This window comes from Gallus gallus, chromosome 8 (assembly GCF_016699485.2).
Source record: "Gallus gallus isolate bGalGal1 chromosome 8, bGalGal1.mat.broiler.GRCg7b, whole genome shotgun sequence".
Taxonomy (NCBI): domain Eukaryota; kingdom Metazoa; phylum Chordata; class Aves; order Galliformes; family Phasianidae; genus Gallus; species Gallus gallus.
This window is the reverse complement of record NC_052539.1, coordinates 6,475,585-6,495,713: the sequence shown is the minus strand read 5'-3', so window position 1 is coordinate 6,495,713 and position 20,129 is coordinate 6,475,585. Positions and strand designations below refer to the sequence as shown.

The following is a 20,129-nucleotide window of genomic DNA, read 5'->3' as shown; positions in this document are numbered from 1 at the left end:
GTAGGAGACCGAACTTTGACCTTTGCCAAGTCGTGTTGAGCTGTGACTAACCCTGAGTTTCCCGGTGTCTCGATCTTAGTTATCAGTTAGTGCCTGCATCGCTTATGTAAAAAAGAGGAATTTTGTCTTTTCCGGTTAGAATCTCACAAGCAGGGATGTGTGTGTGGGTATTGATCTTCACCAGCGTTTCTATTGCCTCTTGCCTCCGATCAAGTCGGATTCACAACCTTGAATCTGTCAGTGGAAATGCCGTTGTAGTTTAGGAGGTAAATAAGACGTAAGAAAGAGGTGAGTGTAATTCAGCAGCCCGGTGTGCGCTTGAAACTTTGCTGAGGCACAAAACCTAACTGATCCCCACCCCCTGCACCCATTCACCACCTTTTTCTGTTCCTCCTTAGAGGTCCCGGCAGAGAGATCTCCTCGCAGACGGAGCATCTCCGGGACCAGCACATCTGAGAAAACCAACTCCATGGATGCTGCAAATACCTCTCCTTTCAAAGTATCGGTAAGTGTGCCCTTCCTGCCAAGGGGGAATTGTGCTCACTGAATGGGAGGAGATTCGGCTCTGAACAGCGTATAACTAGGATCTGAATAATGAGTAATTAGTTGTTATTTTCAGTAGAGTGTTGGTGTATCTTGTGAAATACCGTGCGTTATCAGTGAGATTTCTGGTACATCTCTAGTTTGCTGCCTTTCGTTGGATTGATCTAACGTTGGAAATACAGAACACCCATCTCAGTGTGGGCAGCGAGCTATATAAATACCTGTGTAGCTGCTGCCAGGGGTTGCATTCCATATTTGACTAGGCAGAAAGTTCCTTTAGGTAGGTCATAGTGTGTTGTTTTACCCTCAAGTCAATGTGCTATGTAGAAGACCAAAACGGCTTTATAGTTTACTTGGGAGCAGGTGAAATCTCTGCAGGTGTCTTAATTGCTCTTTATCTCTTCTGCTTTTGTTGTGAGTTCAGTTGGCTGAGAGTCTGCATGAGTTGTTTTCAGCTGGTGTGGATGTTCTTGCCAGTGTCAGCCTGTGGTCAGTTCAGCCAACAACACAAAAGCTTGTTTATTATCAGACCGAGGGCAAAAGCCTTGAGTTAAAATGAGAGGCTCAGTAAGCCTTCAGCAATGGGTTCTCATGATTTAAACATCTAACTTGAACATTAGGTACGTTTTTATTCTTTTTTTTTTCTTTTTTTGCAAGAAATCTGTCTCTTTTAAAACCCGTGGAAATAAGGTACCTAGAGAACTCTGCTTTTGCTTTTATTCCCTATGGACCTGGGTACTATTTCTGTGCCTCAGTGTATACATTCTTGCCTTGTTTTAGATAACATCCACGTTAAGCACATTTGTTAGCCTGCCTCGGATATAAATGCGGAGTTTTGATTAACTTGTACGTTGTATCAGCTTTAAGAATGAAAATGGGAATTAACAAACATCAGCCAAGAGTTGGATGAGGGCTATTTTAATGATAAAAGGGTTAAGTCTGATCAGAGTGTATAGAATATAAGTCAGGATTGATTGGAATTAAGAAATAGAGCAAAGGGCTGTTTCACAGCTCTTCTTGACTTCTGGCAATGGGTGGTGAATGTGCTGGATGTCCATGCTTGGTTCCTTTTTAGAGTCGTTGAATAATATCGATTGGAAGGGACTTCTGGAACTCTCTGACCCAACCCCCTCCCCACAGCTAGACTAACTTACATCAGGTTGCTGATGGTGTTCTCCAGGCAGGTTTGGAAAGCCCCCAAGGATGAAGGTTGGATGCCTTGCTGGGCAGCCTGCTCCAACGTTTGGTTTCCTATCGTGAAGGGTGTTTCTTTTGTAGAGGCTTTCTTGTTGGGTTGTAATTGGAATTTCCAATATCTACTGAAAGACTAAGCATCACATTTTAATCTAGCGAGAAAAATAACTGAATTAACAGATGAAACAGAACATATTGCTTAGCCTGGAGGAGAGAAAGTTTGGGGGGAGGAGGGTCCTCACAATGTGTACAGGTACCTGATGGCAGGGGGTAAAGGAAATGGACCCAGGCTCTTTGGAGGAGGGGCGATGAGTACAATGTGAAATACAAGGAATTCCACTTAATTGTAAGAAAAATCTTTTTTTTACTGTGAGGGGGATCAGACACTGTAACAGGTTGTCCAGTGAGGTTCTGAAGTCTCCTTCCTCAAAGTTGTATTCAAAACCTAACTGGACACACAGTGCTATTGCTCGAGTTGAGCTCTGAGATGGGGGGTTGGACTAGACAGTCTGCAGGGGTGCCTTCCCACTTCAGCTGTTCTGAGATGCTAAGAACGATCCATCACTTCAGTGATCTCATTTCTGGGCAGTGCTTCTCGAGGCAGAAAGGGCCTCCATGTGGTTACATGCGAAGCTATCACAAGAACAGTCTGTTATGTCAGGTTCTGAGAATGTTATTCTGAACCCATGGTCTGTACAGCTCCAGGAGGACTTCTGAACTTGGAGAGAAAGCCTGGCTGTTCTCTTCTTTGTTTATGAGAAATTCTGTAGTCTTTGTCTTCATGTATAAGTCATTGCCTTGGCCTGTAGGTGTACCCATGTGCTGTGGTTGGAGTCTTCACCCAACTGCAAGCTGCGTAACCAGAGTGTTTGGTTACTATCTGTATTGTTTCTCTTTTTTCTTTGTTCCCATTTTTTTTTGCTTATTTTTTGACATTAATCCCATCTTTGAGAAATGTTTCTTAGTTCCTGCTTCCTTTCAAAATAAGAGCTTTGCAGAATGATCCTCATTTCCCCATCAGTTTATTGTGCTATTTAGGACTGTGGCAAAGGGGTGAGGTAGTGGCACATGGCTGCGTTTCTTGGGCATAAACCAGGAGACATCTAGGAGCTATGTGTGCCACGTGTAGCTGCTTTGTCTGTCTGGCCACCTGTATACCCAGAAGCATAATGCCACCCTCCTGTCCTTCTCACAGGGACAAAGCTTCTGACTTTGTAGGTTTTGTTCTGAACAGTCCATTTATGTGTTGTTACTCCTTGGCAGGTTGTGGTGCAGGTGGGGGCTGAGATCACCCTCTTTTAGAACATGTCAACTCCGGATCTGCTTAAAAGAGCAAGCTGCAATTAGAAGTCAGGTTGCTTGAGAATACAGATGAGCTCAAATCAAAACTACAGAAATAATATACCCATTAACCCTGTGGAATGGTGCAAATCTATTGAGTGGATGACAGGACAGGAGAGGAGGACTCGTGTTGCTTTGGTTGCTGCCTTCCAAACTCCCCAGCTCTCAGAAGCAGGGAGGGCATTTGAACGCCACATGGAAGACTCAGATCAGTGGTCTGGGAAGAGCTTCGAGTGAAGGATGGAAGTGGGACCTTTAGTGGCTTCAAAAGGGTTTGTGCAAGGTGTCATCTGTGTTTGGAAGGGGTTTGTCATGTGCAAAAAGGAAATGAATAACACCAGAAGCTGCTGTTTTGTTTCTCCAATTGCTGACACCTGCTCCATGGGCTGGAGGGCTGCAAGCAGCTGCAGGGTAGTGCTGTTTCAATTCTGTCTGCAGAGCTGACTCTGTGCCATACCTCTTCTCCTCCCTGCTTCAGCTTCCTCACGGAAAGCAGCTTAAGGCAGGGGACAGCTTAACCTTCATCCATACTGATGAAGAATTATGCTGAGACTTCCATAATAAGTTGCTTTTACAGCTTTTTAAGTTTGCATATCAGTAAAGCTATTTAAAAACTATCTTCTCAGTCGGGCAGTGGCTTCCAGCATGCTCTGTGCCATTTTTTCCCTTCAAATGCCAGGCTGTGATGCTCCCTCAGAACGAGGCATCTGTTTTTTTAATACTGCTAATTGGCATTTGTTTGGCATCTGGAATTTGGATTCATAACAGCGTAATGGCCTTTAAGCAAACGTTTCCTTGACGAGACATTTTTTTAATGCCTTCAGTGGCAGTGGTCAACGAAGGATTTATTTCAAGGAGCTGACGTGTAAAGCTCAGGAAATCTGCCTTCCGACCTCTTCCATGTGCACTGGAGGAAAAGAGAGAGATTTACACTTGGTGCCCTCCCTCAGGACCAACCACTCATGGATCAACATAAGAGTGTGCCTTTTCTGGTTCCGTTCCACCTAGTTATGCACAGTGAGCCCTGCTGATACTATGCAATGCATGCAGAGATGGGGGCTCCCATTGCTTGTCCTTCCTCTTTCTTCCCTACTTCCCCAACCATCATCCCCTGCAGTGACATCGGTCTCTATCTGGGTTCAGTTGTGCTAAGTGCCATTTTGCACTGTGTCTGTGCGGAGTACCAATAGAGGAGGGAATTGCCATGAAAGGCAGGAAAATGGTGAGGGTAAGTGTGTATGAGTGCTCTCTCACATTCAGACAGCTGTGTGCTGTTTATAGAGATTCATATATAGGAAAAGTCATATTTTTAATAATGGATATTACTTGATTGAGCAAATAGGAAGACAGACGGAACTGGCTCAAAGTAGGCACCATGACGCATAGGTGGGCGAGAAACCAGCTTTTCCCTTCCCACGCACGCTATGTCCTGGCAGTGTCTCAGTCTCAGTGCATCCCGTTCCCTACTGTTGCACTGCCGGGCTGTGTTCTCGCATTGCTCTGCCATTGGGCTGGAGCTGGGGATGGTTTCAGACCTCCTGGCATGGCAGGGTGGAGGGCTGTCGGTGAACCGCTCTTTGGGCTCACGGCACGCTCTCCAGTTTGGCTTTTTTGGATGGAGTTGTTAGTGAATTGTTGCTACAAACAGTATATCATTTATGGTTATTAGTAAAAAAAAAAAAAAAAGAGAGACAAAAAGACACAGTCTTCGCAGTAAATAAAATGAGTCTTATAGGAATCCGACGTGAATATGATGGGAAGACTGATCCTTACTGCTTGCCTTCCTTGGTTTGCTTTCAGTCGAGAATATAATTGGATCTATAGGAATACAGCCTCTTTGCTCTTTAAGAGTACTGCTAAATGGAACAGAAGACAATGCAGCCAGCCTAAGTGAAGGTCAAAGCCTGATGAGATCTCACGGCTGCCCAGCCTCATCTTTTATGCAGTCAGCAAGATTGTTGCTTCTCCCAGGCGCTGCTCCGCTGCCGTCATGCTGCCAGGTGGAGACGAGCGATCTTCCCCGGCCGTGTGACTCGATGGCCTACGAGTGCATCTTTTTAATTCTGCGACAGCGCCAATGCAGAGATGGGGCTGTTGATTTACATTAATGTGAGGCATCGCAGCATCCTTCATGAAAAAGCTGCTCAGAGCTGTCCTCCCTGTTGTAAGATTAACATTTCTCCTTCCTCCGCTCGCTCTGTCTTTCGTCACAATAACACGTTTGTTTAAAGCTGCTTTAATCTTCTGCCTGATATGATGAGGTTTGTTGGTCGTTACACCACAGGTCTGTGTCTTCAGGGGAAAGAAAGAAAGTTTGTCCATCTCCAGGATGCTTGCCAGGTTCTCATCTGTGCCTTTATTCTGGGATAAAGGCCCTGCAGAGGCTCTGCAGCCTTCACAACGTCTTTCTGCCAAAGCAGATTTGTTCATAACATCAAACCGTTCAGGGCTGAGTCTAACAGTGGCAGATCCAGTCTGGGACACCGTCTGGTGGACCTCAGCTGCAGGAACATTGGATGTCAACTTGACTTCATGCAATTCCCCTGCAATTAGTGTAGGGCACCATGTAAGTGGTGCCTTTAACACCTGGTCGCATCCCATTCTGTCCTTGGTTTAACTGTGCTTGAATGTGTACCAGCTCATTCATTCTGTTCTTCACCTCTAAATCATGGCTTAGCCAAATTACACACACTTTAACGAATGCATTCTCTGCAAATCAGTCTTTCTGGCCCTTTTATCACTTTTCTTGCCGTTTTTTCCATTTTAAATTCCCTCCAATTGACTCACGTAGTTCTTCAACTGAAGTTCACACGGATGTGCGTTATCAGCTTCTAATTGCTCACAACCCTTTGTGTTATTTCTGTGTCCTTGCTGGCCCTCACTTCACCTCCTGATTTAATACAGCTCAGCATAATTAATGCGCTGTTTAACTTTTCTTCCAGATCATTAACAAAGACGTTAAACAGAAGCAATGTGCTGCTATCCCCACCACATCCCATCGGAGTGTTCCTTCCACCTTGCTACCTTATCATTTGTCATAATGACTCTTTGTAGATATTCCTGCAGCCAGCTCTCAGGTTTGTGTTACTAGCTTTGACCAAGCTCACTTCCATTAATTTTCCTAATTGCTACAGCTCCTGTGTTATCTGAAGGTTTTCTGGATTGCTGGGCTGCTTGCAGGCGGGATGCCAAGCGGGAAGAGCCCAACTTACAGGAATTATTGCCTCCTTCCTGCATAAGGACCACAAAATGCAGCCCCCTGTGTCCTCTTGGGGCAGGCTGGGTATTCCCTCCTTCCTTGGATATTGGTTTCCAGGGGTGATCTTCTCCCATGCTCATGTTGTGTGTCTGAAGGCTGTTCCATGTGGGATGCCTGCCTGGATTGCAGGCTGCCGTAGCCCTGCCCAGCTATGTGGCAGCTCTTGTTTCTTCATGAATTTTTCAGCGTGATCCCCAGCACTTGGAAATGTGATTCCTTCAGTACTTTTGACTGCATATCATGCAGACCACGTGGAATCTCTTGATGCACATCATTAGTGTGTCTCGTGTGACTAGTGATTCTCGTGTGACTAATGATAGGACTAGAGGGAATGGCTTCAAGCTGCGCCAGGGAAGATTCAGGCTGGACGTTAGGAAATACTACTTCTCTGAAAGGGTGGTCAGGCACTGGAATGGGCTGCCCAGAGAGATGGTGGAGTCACCGACCCTGGTGGTGTTCAAAGAGCGTTTGGATGTTGTGTTGAGGGATGTGGTTTAGCGGGAACCATTGGTGAAGGGCGAATGGTTGGACTGGATGATCCTGTGGGTCTTTTCCAACCTTAGCGATTCTATGATTAAAAGGCACGTTATCGAGGTATCCCTGTTGATGTTTCCATTTCTTTGCTTTTCTTACGACTGTCTCATCCCATTCTGCATCCCTCCCGTGGCAGGAGGCAGTTTTTCATTGGAGAGCTGGAACTGTTTTCTGGCCAAATCCACAGCGCTGTCCCATCAGGGGAAAAATATCTTCCTGATCCTTGCTGTTGATCAGCTTGTGTCCTGGAGCATGATAATTGCTCACTCCTGTTATTTTTAAACCTGACTAATGCAGCTACATATGTTGTTCTTCCTTATATAAACACGTAATCCTTTTTTAATCTTGCTGAAAAATTTGTCTGTATAATATCTTGTGGAAGAGAATTCTGCTGGCTGCTTTATGGATGGCATTAGGAAAGGTCTCCTGGCAGTCACCAGCATTGGCTGCCTCTCATGTGGAGAGGCCCCTCGGTTTTGTTACGTAACAGCCTGCACGAGGGGCTTACTTAATTTCCATTCTATTTGTTTTATACATCTCTAATCCTTTCTTGCTTTTATTTCGAAAATGAATAATCGGTCTTTAAAATATAGCTGCGGTAAATCCCCCTCTTGTCTGCCTGTAATCAGTTTTCACTTCTGGAGTTCAGTTTTGTTCCGCTCTTGCTGCGGAGATGAGAAGATCAGAGAGGAACGGTGCATTAGTGCGAAAGCAGTGGCAGATTTACATAATACCACTTGGTTCTTATTGTGCTTTGTTTATCCTTCATACATCCTGGCACAGTTTTCATTGTCCTCTGCCTGTGCAGGAAGCACCTCTTCATAGCATACTTCCAGCTGATGGATTTCAGAGTGTCCCAAGCCACCACCTTGCCCTTATATTACCACACAGGTGGACGTGCAGTGGGTTCCATCTGCTTTCCTACTACAGGAAGGAAACCAGAGCTTTTTCAGAGGTGCTGATAATGGGTTAATAAGCAAACTTGTACCTCTTTGCTAGTTCTGCGGGAGGTAGGAAGTAACCTTCATCAGCATCACGTTTGCTCCTAATCCTTGGAGCGCCCTGCTAGTCATATGTGCCCATTTTATGATCTGGCACTCTTCCCCCACCTGTCAGAGCCTTGCAGCATCCCTGGCACCTGAGAAAATTTTCACTTGGCTCTATTATTTTTTTCTTGGTTGCTGCTTGTGAGCAACTTTAAGAAACGAGATGTTTCATGATGAGCAGCAGTTGGGAGGCAGTTCTGCTGCCATCCAGAGCCATCGGAGTGTTATCTTTGTAACTCATCCAATCCTTCCCCTCCGAGAGGACAAGTCTCACTGCTCTGGAAATGAAGTTGCCCACCTGCTGTTATTAATAATGCATTGGTGCTCCTCATCAAGAATCAGAAATGTTCAAGACAGGCTGCAAGCTTCCAAAAGACAACGTGTTTGCCTCCAGACATGCACAGCGCAGGTTGCGGTGCCCACAGCATGGTATGTGGGGCGTTCCTTATCGCCGCCCAATTCACTCTGGCTTCTCTGCTTTGAAAGTTCTGCTAATAACGTTGTTTTATCGATTGGTAATTCCTATTATAGTTCTCTTTATTTTCTGTTGGTTCCTGGGTGAATTAACCTTTGACTTTTGTAACGACAAAGAGATCTATTATTTATTATGTATGGTCTGCTCTCTCTGAAGTGGAGGAGCAGTGCTTTTCTTCTGCATCCCTTTTCCACCCCTCTTCCCCCAAATCCATGGCTCTGGGAGGGATTTGTACTGAGCTCTGTCCTGTTAGATGACAGCCATCACATCTCTTTCTTCAGGCATCATTGCATTGAGGCATAAGAACCAAGCAGCAGTATTTGGCGTTGAAATAAGCATTTAAGACAAATATCTAGTCGGTAGGATAGGAAGTAAGGCTTTTTTGCATTGTTTTTTAGCAGTACGAGCTGTATTAATGTTGGCAGAAAGAAAAGAAAAAGAAAAGAAAGTCAGTTAGACTGTGTTTGTTACAGATTTGTTTTTCATCTCTGCATACCTTTCATAGCTGTAGTCAGCATTTGAAAGGATTTCCTTTGGCAAATGGAAGCCGAAGAGCCCTGCTCAGATCTGGCACGTGAATTCTTCGTGCTGCTCCCAGGTCGTCCATCTGTGAGCACTGCCAGCGAGGTGCAGAGAACAGGTATTCCAAATGCTGCGTTGAGAGGCTCTCCAGTAGGCATGCTCTTTGTTTGATGAGTTTTTATTATTAAGTATGTTCTTACCCTTTTTTTTTTTTGGTGCTCTGGATAGCCCTGTTCAACCAGAGATAAGGAATAATCTATTAAGGAATAGATGATGTTCAATTAAACCCAGAACATGTTTCACTAATGTAAAAGCAATGCCAATTTAAAGTTGTGCGTGTGCACAGAAATGGATCTTCACGGTCCCTCTCCGAGTGGGATTTGGAGTGATTCAATCCTAATACTTTTTCACCCCCGCTGAATGGGGTCAGCTTTGTCTTATTTGTCCTTAAGGGGAGAAAACCATTTTATTTCGTGTTTGCAATCCGAGTAGCCTAAGAGGTACTGGAATGAAGCCAGAGTCCACCAGATCTGATTCCCTGTAGCTGGGTTTGTTACCTTTTGTGCTGAGAGGTCAGAATATATGAAAGTGCCTTTGAAAGTGCTTTACATCTTCTACTTGAATTCCAGCAATGGCCCCAAGAGAAGCACAAGAGCATCTATTGATTACAGGGTTTTTTCAAAGGCACTTTTCAATTCCAGGACCAAGAAAAGTGCAGGAACATGGGTAGGGTTTGAGTGGCATACTCAGCTAATAGCACTTTCTCCTTTCTGGCAGTGCCTTCTCTCCCAGCACGCTAGGTTGGTTTTTGTTTTGAGATGTTCATTATTTATTTATTTATTTTTAGGGGTTTCGGGTGTTTTTTGTATCCTGGTATCAGGCCTTTTCTTTTACGCTTTATTTTCTGTTTCAGTTGAAATAGCAGCTTTCATCCCTCAGGAGCCTGCTGGCTGGCAAGCCTCAGCAACTGAAGGGCAGCCTGAAATGTAGCACTATGTCTACATGCTAAAAAACACGCTCCTCCTTCCCCTGTCCCGTGTGGCATCATCCCATAGGCCTCACCGCATCCATATTTCTCTGAGCTGCCCGTGTGCTGTGGTGTGAGTGAGCAGGTTGTTCCCTACACAATGCTTAGGAGAGGATGATCTGCATGTGCTTGGGATCCAGCCAGCTTCGGGTACGGACAAGATTTTAGTAATATTATCGTCCTCCAAATCCAATGAAGCAACATTAAGCAGTGCACGGAGATGGAGAACTCATGCAACTCGTACATCAGCCTCTATGGAGGGCACAGGTGTACGATACCGGGAAGGATTAGGTTATAGCAGTGGAAGAAGGGAAAGCTGTAAAAGGACCGAGAATAACAGAATGAGGAAAGGCAGCAGGGTGTTGAGGAAGGATGTGCATGTTTAAAAGGAAGAGGATAGATTTTATTTTTTTAAAAGAAGCACTGAAAGCATAGGAAGGTAATAGCAAAAATAATTGGAAAATTGATTTGGAGCTGCTTGTAGATGAACCTGGCCAAACGCTGGCTTTGCCATTTGGAAGCAATTTTGTCCTCCAGCAATTAACCTGGCAGCTCTGATGAGAACAGGGTGGTAGCCTTCTTTGGATGCCATCAATAAACCTCATTTTCTGCCTGAAGAGGTGGAAGAGATACAAGATTTTTCAGACTAAAAGATTTCAGATAATGTTTCCTTGTGTTGTGTTGGCCTAATTTGTACAAGTCTGTGAAATGAACGAGTTGGATGCTTCCATCTGGTCAAGTCACCTGCAGCCAATAAAACACTCTTGCTTTGTCGGTGTTTTCTGCATAGGGAGGAACAGAAGACCTTGTCTGTCTCCAGTTTGCTGAGCTCTGTATTACAGCAGGCAGCTGTGGGCAACATCTGTCACCCACCCCAAATACAGCTGAAGGGTTTGCCTTACAAATTGTGTTCAAAAGTAGCTGTGCTTCATTTCTAGCCTAGAGAAACATCAAGGATGGGGTGAAGGGCTGGTCCCAGCTGGCTGTTGTTGTTGCTGGACCTTTACAAGGCTGGAGATCTGCTAGGTCAATCCACCAAAAGAAAATTCATTTTGAGCAAATTCTATCAACTGGCCTTATGAGGTTCTTAATGAACATGGTTTCACTTGCACGCGTTTGGTATATCTCCTGGCAGCGGCACTCTGTGCAGCTGTTCTGTGAAGGAGGGGGATGGATTCAGCCAGAAAAATGCTGCTTAATCCTATGGACCTTTATATTCGCTTTGATCGTGCCAGAGAATGTATGTGTATGCATGCCTGCAGCCCCTGGAAATATTTTGACAGGATATGTCTTTGCATGTTGCATAAAGTAATTCAAAGAGATATAGGAGCCTTTTGGTCTTTTGTGTAGTAGTTGTAATTCATTGAAACGCACCTGCAGCATGGGAAGTGCTAATTATTGCAATCTGAAGCTGTCACATATTGGAACTGTCATTAACAACGTAGTCCTGCCTTTCTTCCTGCCCAGAGGAATCCCAATACAGCACGTTCCCCACAGTCAGCAGGAATCGCTGCCACGTTCGGACTCGGTGACGGTACACTGATTGATTTATTACTGGCATCTCACTTGTATGACTTCTCATTCCAGGGCTTCTTCAGTAAACGTCTGAAAGGGTCCATCAAGAGGACAAAGAGTCAGTCAAAGCTGGACAGGAACACAAGTTTCCGCCTCCCATCTCTCCGCAATGCTGATGACAGGTAAGGCTCAGTGCACCTCCCAAAGCAACCTTGCCTCATCCAGAGGCACTCTGTGAAATCTACACGCAGCATGCATTCCTGCTTGTAAAGGGAGAGAAAGGAAGGGTTGTGTTTCTATTGTTAAGCTGGCAGATGGGTGGTTTTGGAGCTGAATGGTATGTTAGAGGCTGTTTTTCTTATTTACTATACAATGTATCTATGGTTCTATGATGTACCATCCACACAGAACTGAAATCTTTTACCACAGTTAACAGCTGACAAAACAAAAGTTCAGTTTAAGCATCTGGACTCAAATACCTTCATCTGCATCTGTCCCAAATGAAGTGCAGACTTGAAATGTCATGATACAGTACCATTGGATTGATTGGCTCTTGCAGAACCTTGCCTTGATGCGTGCAGCACTGATCTGCAGATCAGTGCAGTGGCCAACGTGAGGATTGTGCTGGTGCAAGCAGATCAGTTCAGCTAGCACAGAGCCCGGGGATGTGTGGTGTGCAGTTCAGGTACATTAAAAGTCCTTGCTAATGTCAGGAGATGCTATAGCTGCTGCAGTGCGGAGTCCTGCAAGGAACAGATGGTCTGTTATGCAGAAAACTGGATAACTTGGTAACTCCTGTCCATCTTGGTATATTCTGCTTGTTTTGCTTCTGTCTGCTGGTTCAGGCTTGAGTGGATTCTATGTGAGGCAAGCAAATGCTCATCTTACATGTTTTTTTCCTAACTACTTATAAAGTGTCTTGATTGTCTTCATTAAACGTTGCTGTGTGTTATATTCCACAGCAACCCAGCAGGAGAACTAGAATGAGTGCAAAATAAGTTGCCCTGTACTTAGGGCCATGACAGACTTCTCCGATTTTACCCCACTTAGTGCATTTTTCCTTCTCCTGTAGCTGAGCTGAATTCATTAGTTGCATCTGTCATGCTGTGCTGCTTCAATCAATGGCCCCAGCTGAAAGGCAGCACCATAAAATCATGGAGATAGCAAGGCTTTGGGTGTTAGGGGTCTTGTTAACTCCATGACTTACAGTACAGGCTGTTATTGCTCCTCAGTCATGGCGACGTCCACCTCTCCTGTTTGAAGTCCAGTTTGAGGTGGGTGGCCTTTTGGTTTGTTGTATAACTGCCTATTTTCAGGGAGTCGCAGCTTTGCTATAAAAAGCAACTTAGTGAACAAAAGCACGTGAAATAATGCCTCCCTGTGATAAAGTACCTGCTATTTTTACTGTTGTTGGCTTGATGTTTTGCAATGCAGAAATGTTTTTGCCATAAATAATGTGTTTGTCTTTCCCTCGCTTGGTTCCCACACTAAACGTGGACCAATGTAAGGGAAATGCTATCATTTTGGGTAAGCCAATAAATTTAGCTGTAATTAATACCTGCAGCTTGAAGAAATAAGCACAACAAAGCCACCTTCTCTTTCAAACCAGTTCCCTCATTTCCCCCTTGCTGCTGTGGACATGAGTTGTGTCACCTACACCCAAACAACGCCTGGATTTTCTCTGGCTGTTTCAATAGCATAACATCACAGAATCACAGGGGTTGGAAGGAACCTCTGGAGCTCATGCCCTGCATGGTGATGGTGTTAGGCATAGCCGGTCACGCCAATCCTCTCAAGTCTCCTAGGTATGGATTTAACAAGGAGGAGCCAAGAGAACTGAGAAGTTCCAGTGGCAGAGTCCATGCACAGGTTTGGGCGACAGAGCCTTGGAAAACCTCAGGATGTAGGACAGGGGCAAGGTAGGGGTTGCACTTTCCATCCTGCCATGGTTCTGCTCTGGCCTCCTACACTGAGCAGCATCTCGGTGCTGGAGATGGAACTCCATCTGTGTTCTGGGTGCTCTATGCCTCAATACCATCACTTGCTACTAATGGAAGTAAGCACTTTTGATAATGAGTCCATGCAGTCCTCCTCCTTTCAGAGGTACGTGGGCTGAGGTGAAGAGAGGGCAGAGCTTGGAGGCAAGGGGGGTCATCTGAGAGTTGCCAAGCCACGTAGAAAGCAAGCTGAGATGAAGTTTATTTGGAGATGACCTTTGCACAGATGACAGTGGCTGTTCCCAGAGCATGTCAGTGTTTGTGAAGCATGGTGATGCAGGTGAGGTTCATGAACTGCTGGTAAGTTATTCTTGGATGGAAAATACCACAGCACCACTCAACCCTGTGGCTACCTGTGGTTGAAAAGATTGGGAGCTTTATGGAGTTCCCTTTGCATTTGTGGTCTAGACAGTGCACAAATGGAACATAGCAACTCTGGAAGAACACGGCTGGAGCTTTTCTAATGTTATTTCTAATTTTACAAATAAAATCTTCACAAATGAAGGAAATTCATTTCCAAGCGAAGCTTGGCAACAGTTTCTCCCTTCCCTCATGTCCCTTTCACTGTGTTATCTACAAGTGTCTGAAAAATGCAGTTGGCCAACAGAGCAGCAGGAAAAACGACTCAAAAGGCCCCTAAGATGAGGAGCAGATTAGGATACTGGGAGGAGATGAGCTGGAGGGAAGAAAGAAGCTAAAAAAGATTGATTAACCTTAAGAATTATGCTCTTATTTGGGATCTTTCCAAAGGGGCGAATCAGCTGTGCCTGTGTGTGTGCACGAAAGAAGGTAGCACACAGCAGCTGGCTCTGAACTCATGACAGGGAGTTGCCATTTTCCCACCTCCTGCTCTGCTTGCTTTCTGTATAAGGCTGGATCAGTAGCTCTGAAAATGTCCCATAGCTGCCCCAGTGAGTCAGCCCTTTCCCACTTGGAGCCGGCAGTGCTGGGTGATGTCATGGTGCCGTGCCGGCTTTCAGGGCCAGATGGACTGATAGCATCTACCTTTTCTTGCTCTGACAAATACAGAGCCCTGGCTTCAAAGACAGTATTATGTAGCTTTATAAATTAAAACGCTGAAAGGCTGGGAGGGAGTAGAGGCTGGTGGCACGTTGTTTTTCTCATTCTTTTGAGGTGTTTGGGTCCTGCTAAGAAGCAGGAGATGCTTATAGAGAAATACCTGCAGAAAGCTGAAATAAGGAAGATCATGATGGTGCACGTTCAGGTTTGGGATAGTGTAACAGTGCATGCCACTCCAGATGGTGACAGGATGGACGCTGTCTGTTCAGAGTCGGTTTAAAATAGAAAGGATTCAGGAATGTTGTAAGGGAGTGCTGGAGATAACTTGCAGATATTGTCGTAATCAGATCTGGCGTTCCAGCAGAAAGCAGTTGGCCAATCTACTTTGTTTTTCTGGGTTTTAAACCTCAACTGGCTTAGCGGGTGGGGGGGAAGAGAAAACTGTGGTGTCCCTGCAGAATTGAGCCTGCTGCGGCCGGTAGCTGAGTTGTGCATTAATTCACAGCCTCTATAACACACACCACTTGTAGTACCCCACGTTCTGCCTGTTGAAAACTCATGGTTAGCCTTGGCAAGCCACTAGCATAAGGCCTCTGCTTGGCTGTGGCAGTGCCAGATTGGCATGAAGCTCTCAGACGTGGTGGCACTGCATCTTGGTGGGCAGCTGTTGCCCCAAGGCTCTCTGGCACCACAAATCGCCCTTCACTGCCTTTCTAGCCTGGTTCCCACCATGTTCCTCGGGCTCTCCAACCCATGCATTCCTCTCTTAGGTTGTTTCTGTCAGTAATACATAGAAAAGCATGAGGAAAAGTAACATTGTAAGGAAGGGACCGCATGAATGTCTTCAGTTGGGGCACCTGGAGAGTGTGTCCAGGAGGACCCCCGGCTCTCACCTCCATTTGGTGCCTGGAGAGGGAGCAGAGATTGCTCAGACCGGCTGCACATGGCCTCGGCGACTGCAGCAAAGCTGTGCAGACAGCTGGGAGGGTTTTGCCCTGTTGGGATTTAGTGCCACGTGGGAACCCTCCTGATGCACTAAAAGTCATTTTGTGGCATTATCCGATGGTGGTGGCCGAGCGCAGGTCCTGCTCTGCGCTCCCTCAGGATGGGCTCCGGCGGGCAGCAGGGCAGTGGGTAGCCATGGCTCTGGGCTTCATGGTGAAGCGGCACCGCTGCTCCAACGACGGCCTCTTCTACTTTCGGTGAGTTGTGCTCCTCCCTCCTCGCTTCCTCACCTCCCATCCCTGCGTTCTCCTATTTGCTTGTTGTAATTTAATCCCCCTTTTCAACAACAAAAAAAGTGGGTGATTTTTGTTCCGCTTGAGACTCGAGGATAAAATCTGTATTATGCAATGCGTTATTAAGGCTCGACTCAGTCAGAGCTTGTATTCATTCAGCGTATCTCTTTCTATCTGCACGGGGAAAAGGGAGGAGTGGTTTGTTTCCAGAGAGACAGTCTCCTGTTTGGAGTGAGACATATTTCTTTCAGCCGGTTTTTTTTGGTTCCTCGTGCAGCTGTTTGTTTCCAAGTGAAAAGTGAGCAACATCCCAAGGGCAGCCCGTCTGTCGGAAGCCGTTGCCCTGTCCTGCTGCAGGCTCCACCAACCCCTCGGTACAAGCACACCCCAGGCTCCTCCAGTATAAATGGCTGGCATCTGGCTTAAAAAACAATGATAATGATGAAACTGGTTGGACTTGTAGAATTGTTGACCAAGTCGTAGGGTGTTTTGCTAATAGGCGGCTGGATAACGAGGCAGGGTGTGGTGTGCTAGCAGAATGAATGCCTGCACGGGGAGCCCACTGCTCCTGCATTGCTGTCCTGTTGCAGACCACGCTGCCAACATTGGGGTGCGGTTCAGCAGAGCTGGGATCCCAAGAGCAGCGCTGAGCAGAGCAGAGAGCTGCTGCTGTGGCTCTGCGAGGGGTTAAGTACTGAATTTGGCTTTGGGTCTTTGGGCTGAACAAAAAACTCGCTTCAGAATTCTTTGCCTTCACACCAGTTTGTGTTGGGAAAGGAAACGTAGCTTGTGGGACTCTATTCCTTGGTTGCTCCTGCCTCTATTTCTGTACGTTTTCCTGTTTCCTAATTTCTATCTTCTGGATTATTGATGACCACGCGTTTGTTTTCCAGGCAATGCAGTGCTCTCCCTGGTAAGCTCAGTAATTGAAAGTCTTTTGTGCTTTTTTGTTTGGCTTTTAAATAGGTCAAAATCAGCAGGAGAGCTTCATAACCAGAGAGCAATTAGGGTTTAACCCTTTATCCTGCACGTCTTATAGACAGTAGAATGCAGTCTGTTAACAGGCTGACACCGAAACGTGGAGGAGCTGAGCTCCCTGCTTACAAGCAAAGTGTTCCTGCAGCAGCAAAACTGAATTGGTGTGCAAGGAGAGAGGGTCAGCCGGGGCTGTGCAGTGCTGCTGTTGGAGGGACCTTTCGCTGCTGCTCGGTCAGCGCTTCAGGGCATTACCTGGGCTCTGATTTAGGAGGAGTTTGCACAGCTCTGATGATCGCTGCTCCAAAATACGTGAAGCGAGGTGAGGAGCTTAAAGCAGTCCTTGAAAAGCATCTCTTGCACCTGCTTTTCTCATTGGAAAGGAGTTGTGGATAACAGCTGTGTCAGTGCTGTCGGTAACGGTTTGCTCCCAAGTCGTGCATCATCTCTGGTGATCCTTTGCTGTGTGCAGTAGTGAACAGAAAAAGCAGCGCGAGGAAGTTTGTCACCTGAGGTTAATTGTATTGTAAATCAGGATTTGGGCTGTTAATGGAGCTGTTTACCAGAAACTGATTTGGACAAACAACCCTTCCCCCACCTCGTGCATGCGTGATCTTCCTGTTTACAGTAATCTGCTTCCCTGGGATTACCTCTCTCTTAGCAGAGACTCCGAGCAGCACTCGTGTTACCAGCAGCTCCCTAACTAATATGGGAAAAGACCCTGTTAATCTTGCCCCCTTGCTGGACACCGGGAAACAAGTCAGTGACTTTGACTTATTAACTCTGCCCCTGTGCAGAAGGGAAGCCTGCGAGCAATTCTCCTTCGCTCTTACTGATGGCTTCAGAACATCAGATGTGGCTTTTAAGGAGCAGAGAACTATTATTTCCCTGTAATTATTGCCTTTATTGATTGGGACGCTGCTGATTTAGGCACATATCAATGATTTGCATTGCAGATCTATCAATAGGTGAAATATATATTGTGGTGATTACAAGTGTGTATATTTGTGTTCCTAAATGCGTGTGGTTGCCTCTAACCAACAGCTTTCCAGCATTGCTGCGGTGTTTATGGAAGACAAAGTGCCAATTCTGAGCCACTTAATCAGTTTAATGAGCTATTTAAGTAGGGTAGCTTCAAGGAGCTGCTCGAACAGATCGGCATTCCTCCACCGCTGGCTCCTGAGCCAACACAACCAACCTTCTGCAACGGAGCACATGGCCGAAGCTAACAAGTTGAGCAGAGTAGGTGCTCCTGAGAGGTGTAACTTTCAAGATGGGATGTGGAGGCATTGAGTACAGCGTGGCATGTACCTCCCTCAGCCCCCACCCCGGCCCCAGAGGCTGCTTGGAGGTGTTTTTGGAAGGTGCCTCGCTCTTCCTGCTGTCCTTCGCCGTCTGGGTTTCCTTGAACTCATTGTAGGAAGGGAAGAGGAAGGGCTTTGTCCTTTCTGGAAAGGTCACCTTCACCACATCAGCAGAGCGGGCTCCCCGAGCCTCCCCTAATCTCCTTACAGAGCTGTGCCATGGCAACACATGCCAGGAGCCTCTTCGTGGCACCCCTGGGGCAGTGCACAGTGAGGGCAGCACTTACAGTGCCGAGGCAGCTCTCCATGCCCAGCACATCCTCCTGGCACAGTGCTCATTGGAAGTCTGGGACCTGAGGCTTGAGGAAGAGCTCCTGGATTTTGGGCTTCCCTTCCTCTCCCAGCAGGATTTGTTGTCTGAGATGTAGCCCAGGGAACCGGGCTCGAAGCGGAGGACTCTGACATGTGGCACCGCTATGCTTTGGGGATGCACTGCTAAGTGGCTGTACAGTTGTTTCGTGTAGGTGGGCTTGACTTGTCTTCCTCCAAGTGCAGCCTCCGCTGAGCAGGAATTTGCAAAATCTCATTCTTTCTCCTTTATTTGGTGCTCTTTTTGTCTTTTTCCCCTCTCCCCTCCTTTCTGTGACCACTGCATGCTTTCCTTCTGTCCAAGGAGCTGAGGCTGGTGGTAGCTGCAGGCTCTCAGCCAGCTCCCCTGCATCATGCACCAAAGTACTCGGCTAGGGCTGGAATTGCTGAGAGTTTGGGGCAGGGATAGAAGCCAAGTGACCTCAGCAGTGCTTTCTTGAGAGGAGAAATTAGAGAGGATTTTGCAGAGATGGTATTAAAGTGGTGTATTGTGGTGTGTTTATTTTAGACTTGCCCTACCTTAACTGCAGCGAGTGTTCAATTATACATGGCTGAGGTTTTGGGTTTGCGTTGGTACAGCTGCTGCTGGAACCTGTCATAACAAAGCGTGCACAGTGCAGCCAAAGCATTTGTACCAGTGCTGCTGCTTTGCATTTGAAATCAGTGTCTTTGTAATGTCGCACTGATGAAAGCTTTTTGCTGCCTGCATTTGGGTCATTTTAATATATCAAATGGGAACAAAGTTCTCCTTCCGTGTTCAATACATCTTATTGTAGGTGAGTCTGCTCGGATACCTCCAGCACTTCATTGTGCACAAAGGGCTGCACTCTGCTTGTTGCTTTTTGTGACTCCTTCATGACACCCCTGTTTTTGGGAGTGGTGGGGTCAGCATCCCTGGAGGTGTTGCAGGACCGCGGGGATGTGGCACTGAGGGATGTGGGCAGTGGTGGGGGTGGCTTTGGGGTCGCACTTTGGGGATCTGAGAGGTCTTCTCCAGCCTTAATGATTCTCTGATCCTGCGCCCTCAGAGGTGAGCAGATGTAGGCACCAACGTGAGCGTGAACACGTTACAAAATGAAACCTGCCAGGTAAACAGCTCCTCTCTGCAAAGCAGGGACAGGTGCTCTCCCTCAGTGCTTTGACTGAGTTCCAGCTGGAGGAAGAACGTGTATGCACATCATGTTTAAAAAGCAGAAATGCTGGTTGTGCCTAAAGCGTGCTGTGACTTTACTGCAGAAGGTTATGACACTGCTGTCACCTCTACAGTCAGCATCTTTGAGAGGGGTTTGACACTGCTCAGTGGGAGCAATGGCCGGGTGGGTGGGAACAGATCTGTGCCCTGGATGTTTCCTTAGGAGCCAGGGGTTACTGGGCTAACGTTGCTTGTCATCAGGCTTCCAGGCTAACTGTGGAAGTTGCTGTGGATAAACAACTGGCGGCTTTCTCTGAGACCTTGCCAAGTCTGCTGGTAATTGTGAGAAAACGGATGTTTCCTCTCCCCTTGCTCTGCAGGTCACGTGGGCTGCCGAAGCTGAAGGAGTCCCGCTCTCATGAGTCCCTGCTGAGCCCCGGCAGCGCAGTGGAAGCCCTGGACCTTGGGGCAGAAGAAAAGGTCTTTGTAAAGCCACTGCACAGCAGCATCCTCGGACAGGACTTCTGCTTTGAGGTGAAGAGCGTTGTCCGAATAGAAGCCTGGCGGGGCACTGTTCTCTTTGTAATTGGAGAAGGGGTCGGCAGCCAAACCTTCCTGGGGGTTTGGGTGGGGGCTGT

The 20,129-nt window shown here is 46.6% G+C and overlaps 1 protein-coding gene across 19 annotated transcripts in view; it reads left to right on the top strand.

Annotated features, from left to right (window-relative positions):
* SYNGAP1 (synaptic Ras GTPase activating protein 1) overlaps positions 1–20,129 on the top strand; it is a 153,945-nt gene that overhangs the window by 107,015 nt on the left and 26,801 nt on the right. For 18 of the 19 annotated variants that reach the window (XR_006939969.1, XR_003076347.3, XM_015290514.4 and 15 more), the window contains 3 exons: positions 399–505; positions 11,529–11,638; positions 19,872–20,025. Coding sequence is in view for 17 of the 19 variants with exons in the window: in XM_015290514.4 (XP_015146000.2) it covers positions 399–505; positions 11,529–11,638; positions 19,872–20,025 (371 nt within the window). In the remaining 2 variants the exon portion in view is untranslated. The remainder of the gene's footprint in view (positions 1–398; positions 506–11,528; positions 11,639–19,871; positions 20,026–20,129) is intronic. The other variant, XM_015290520.4, reaches the window with a different exon arrangement.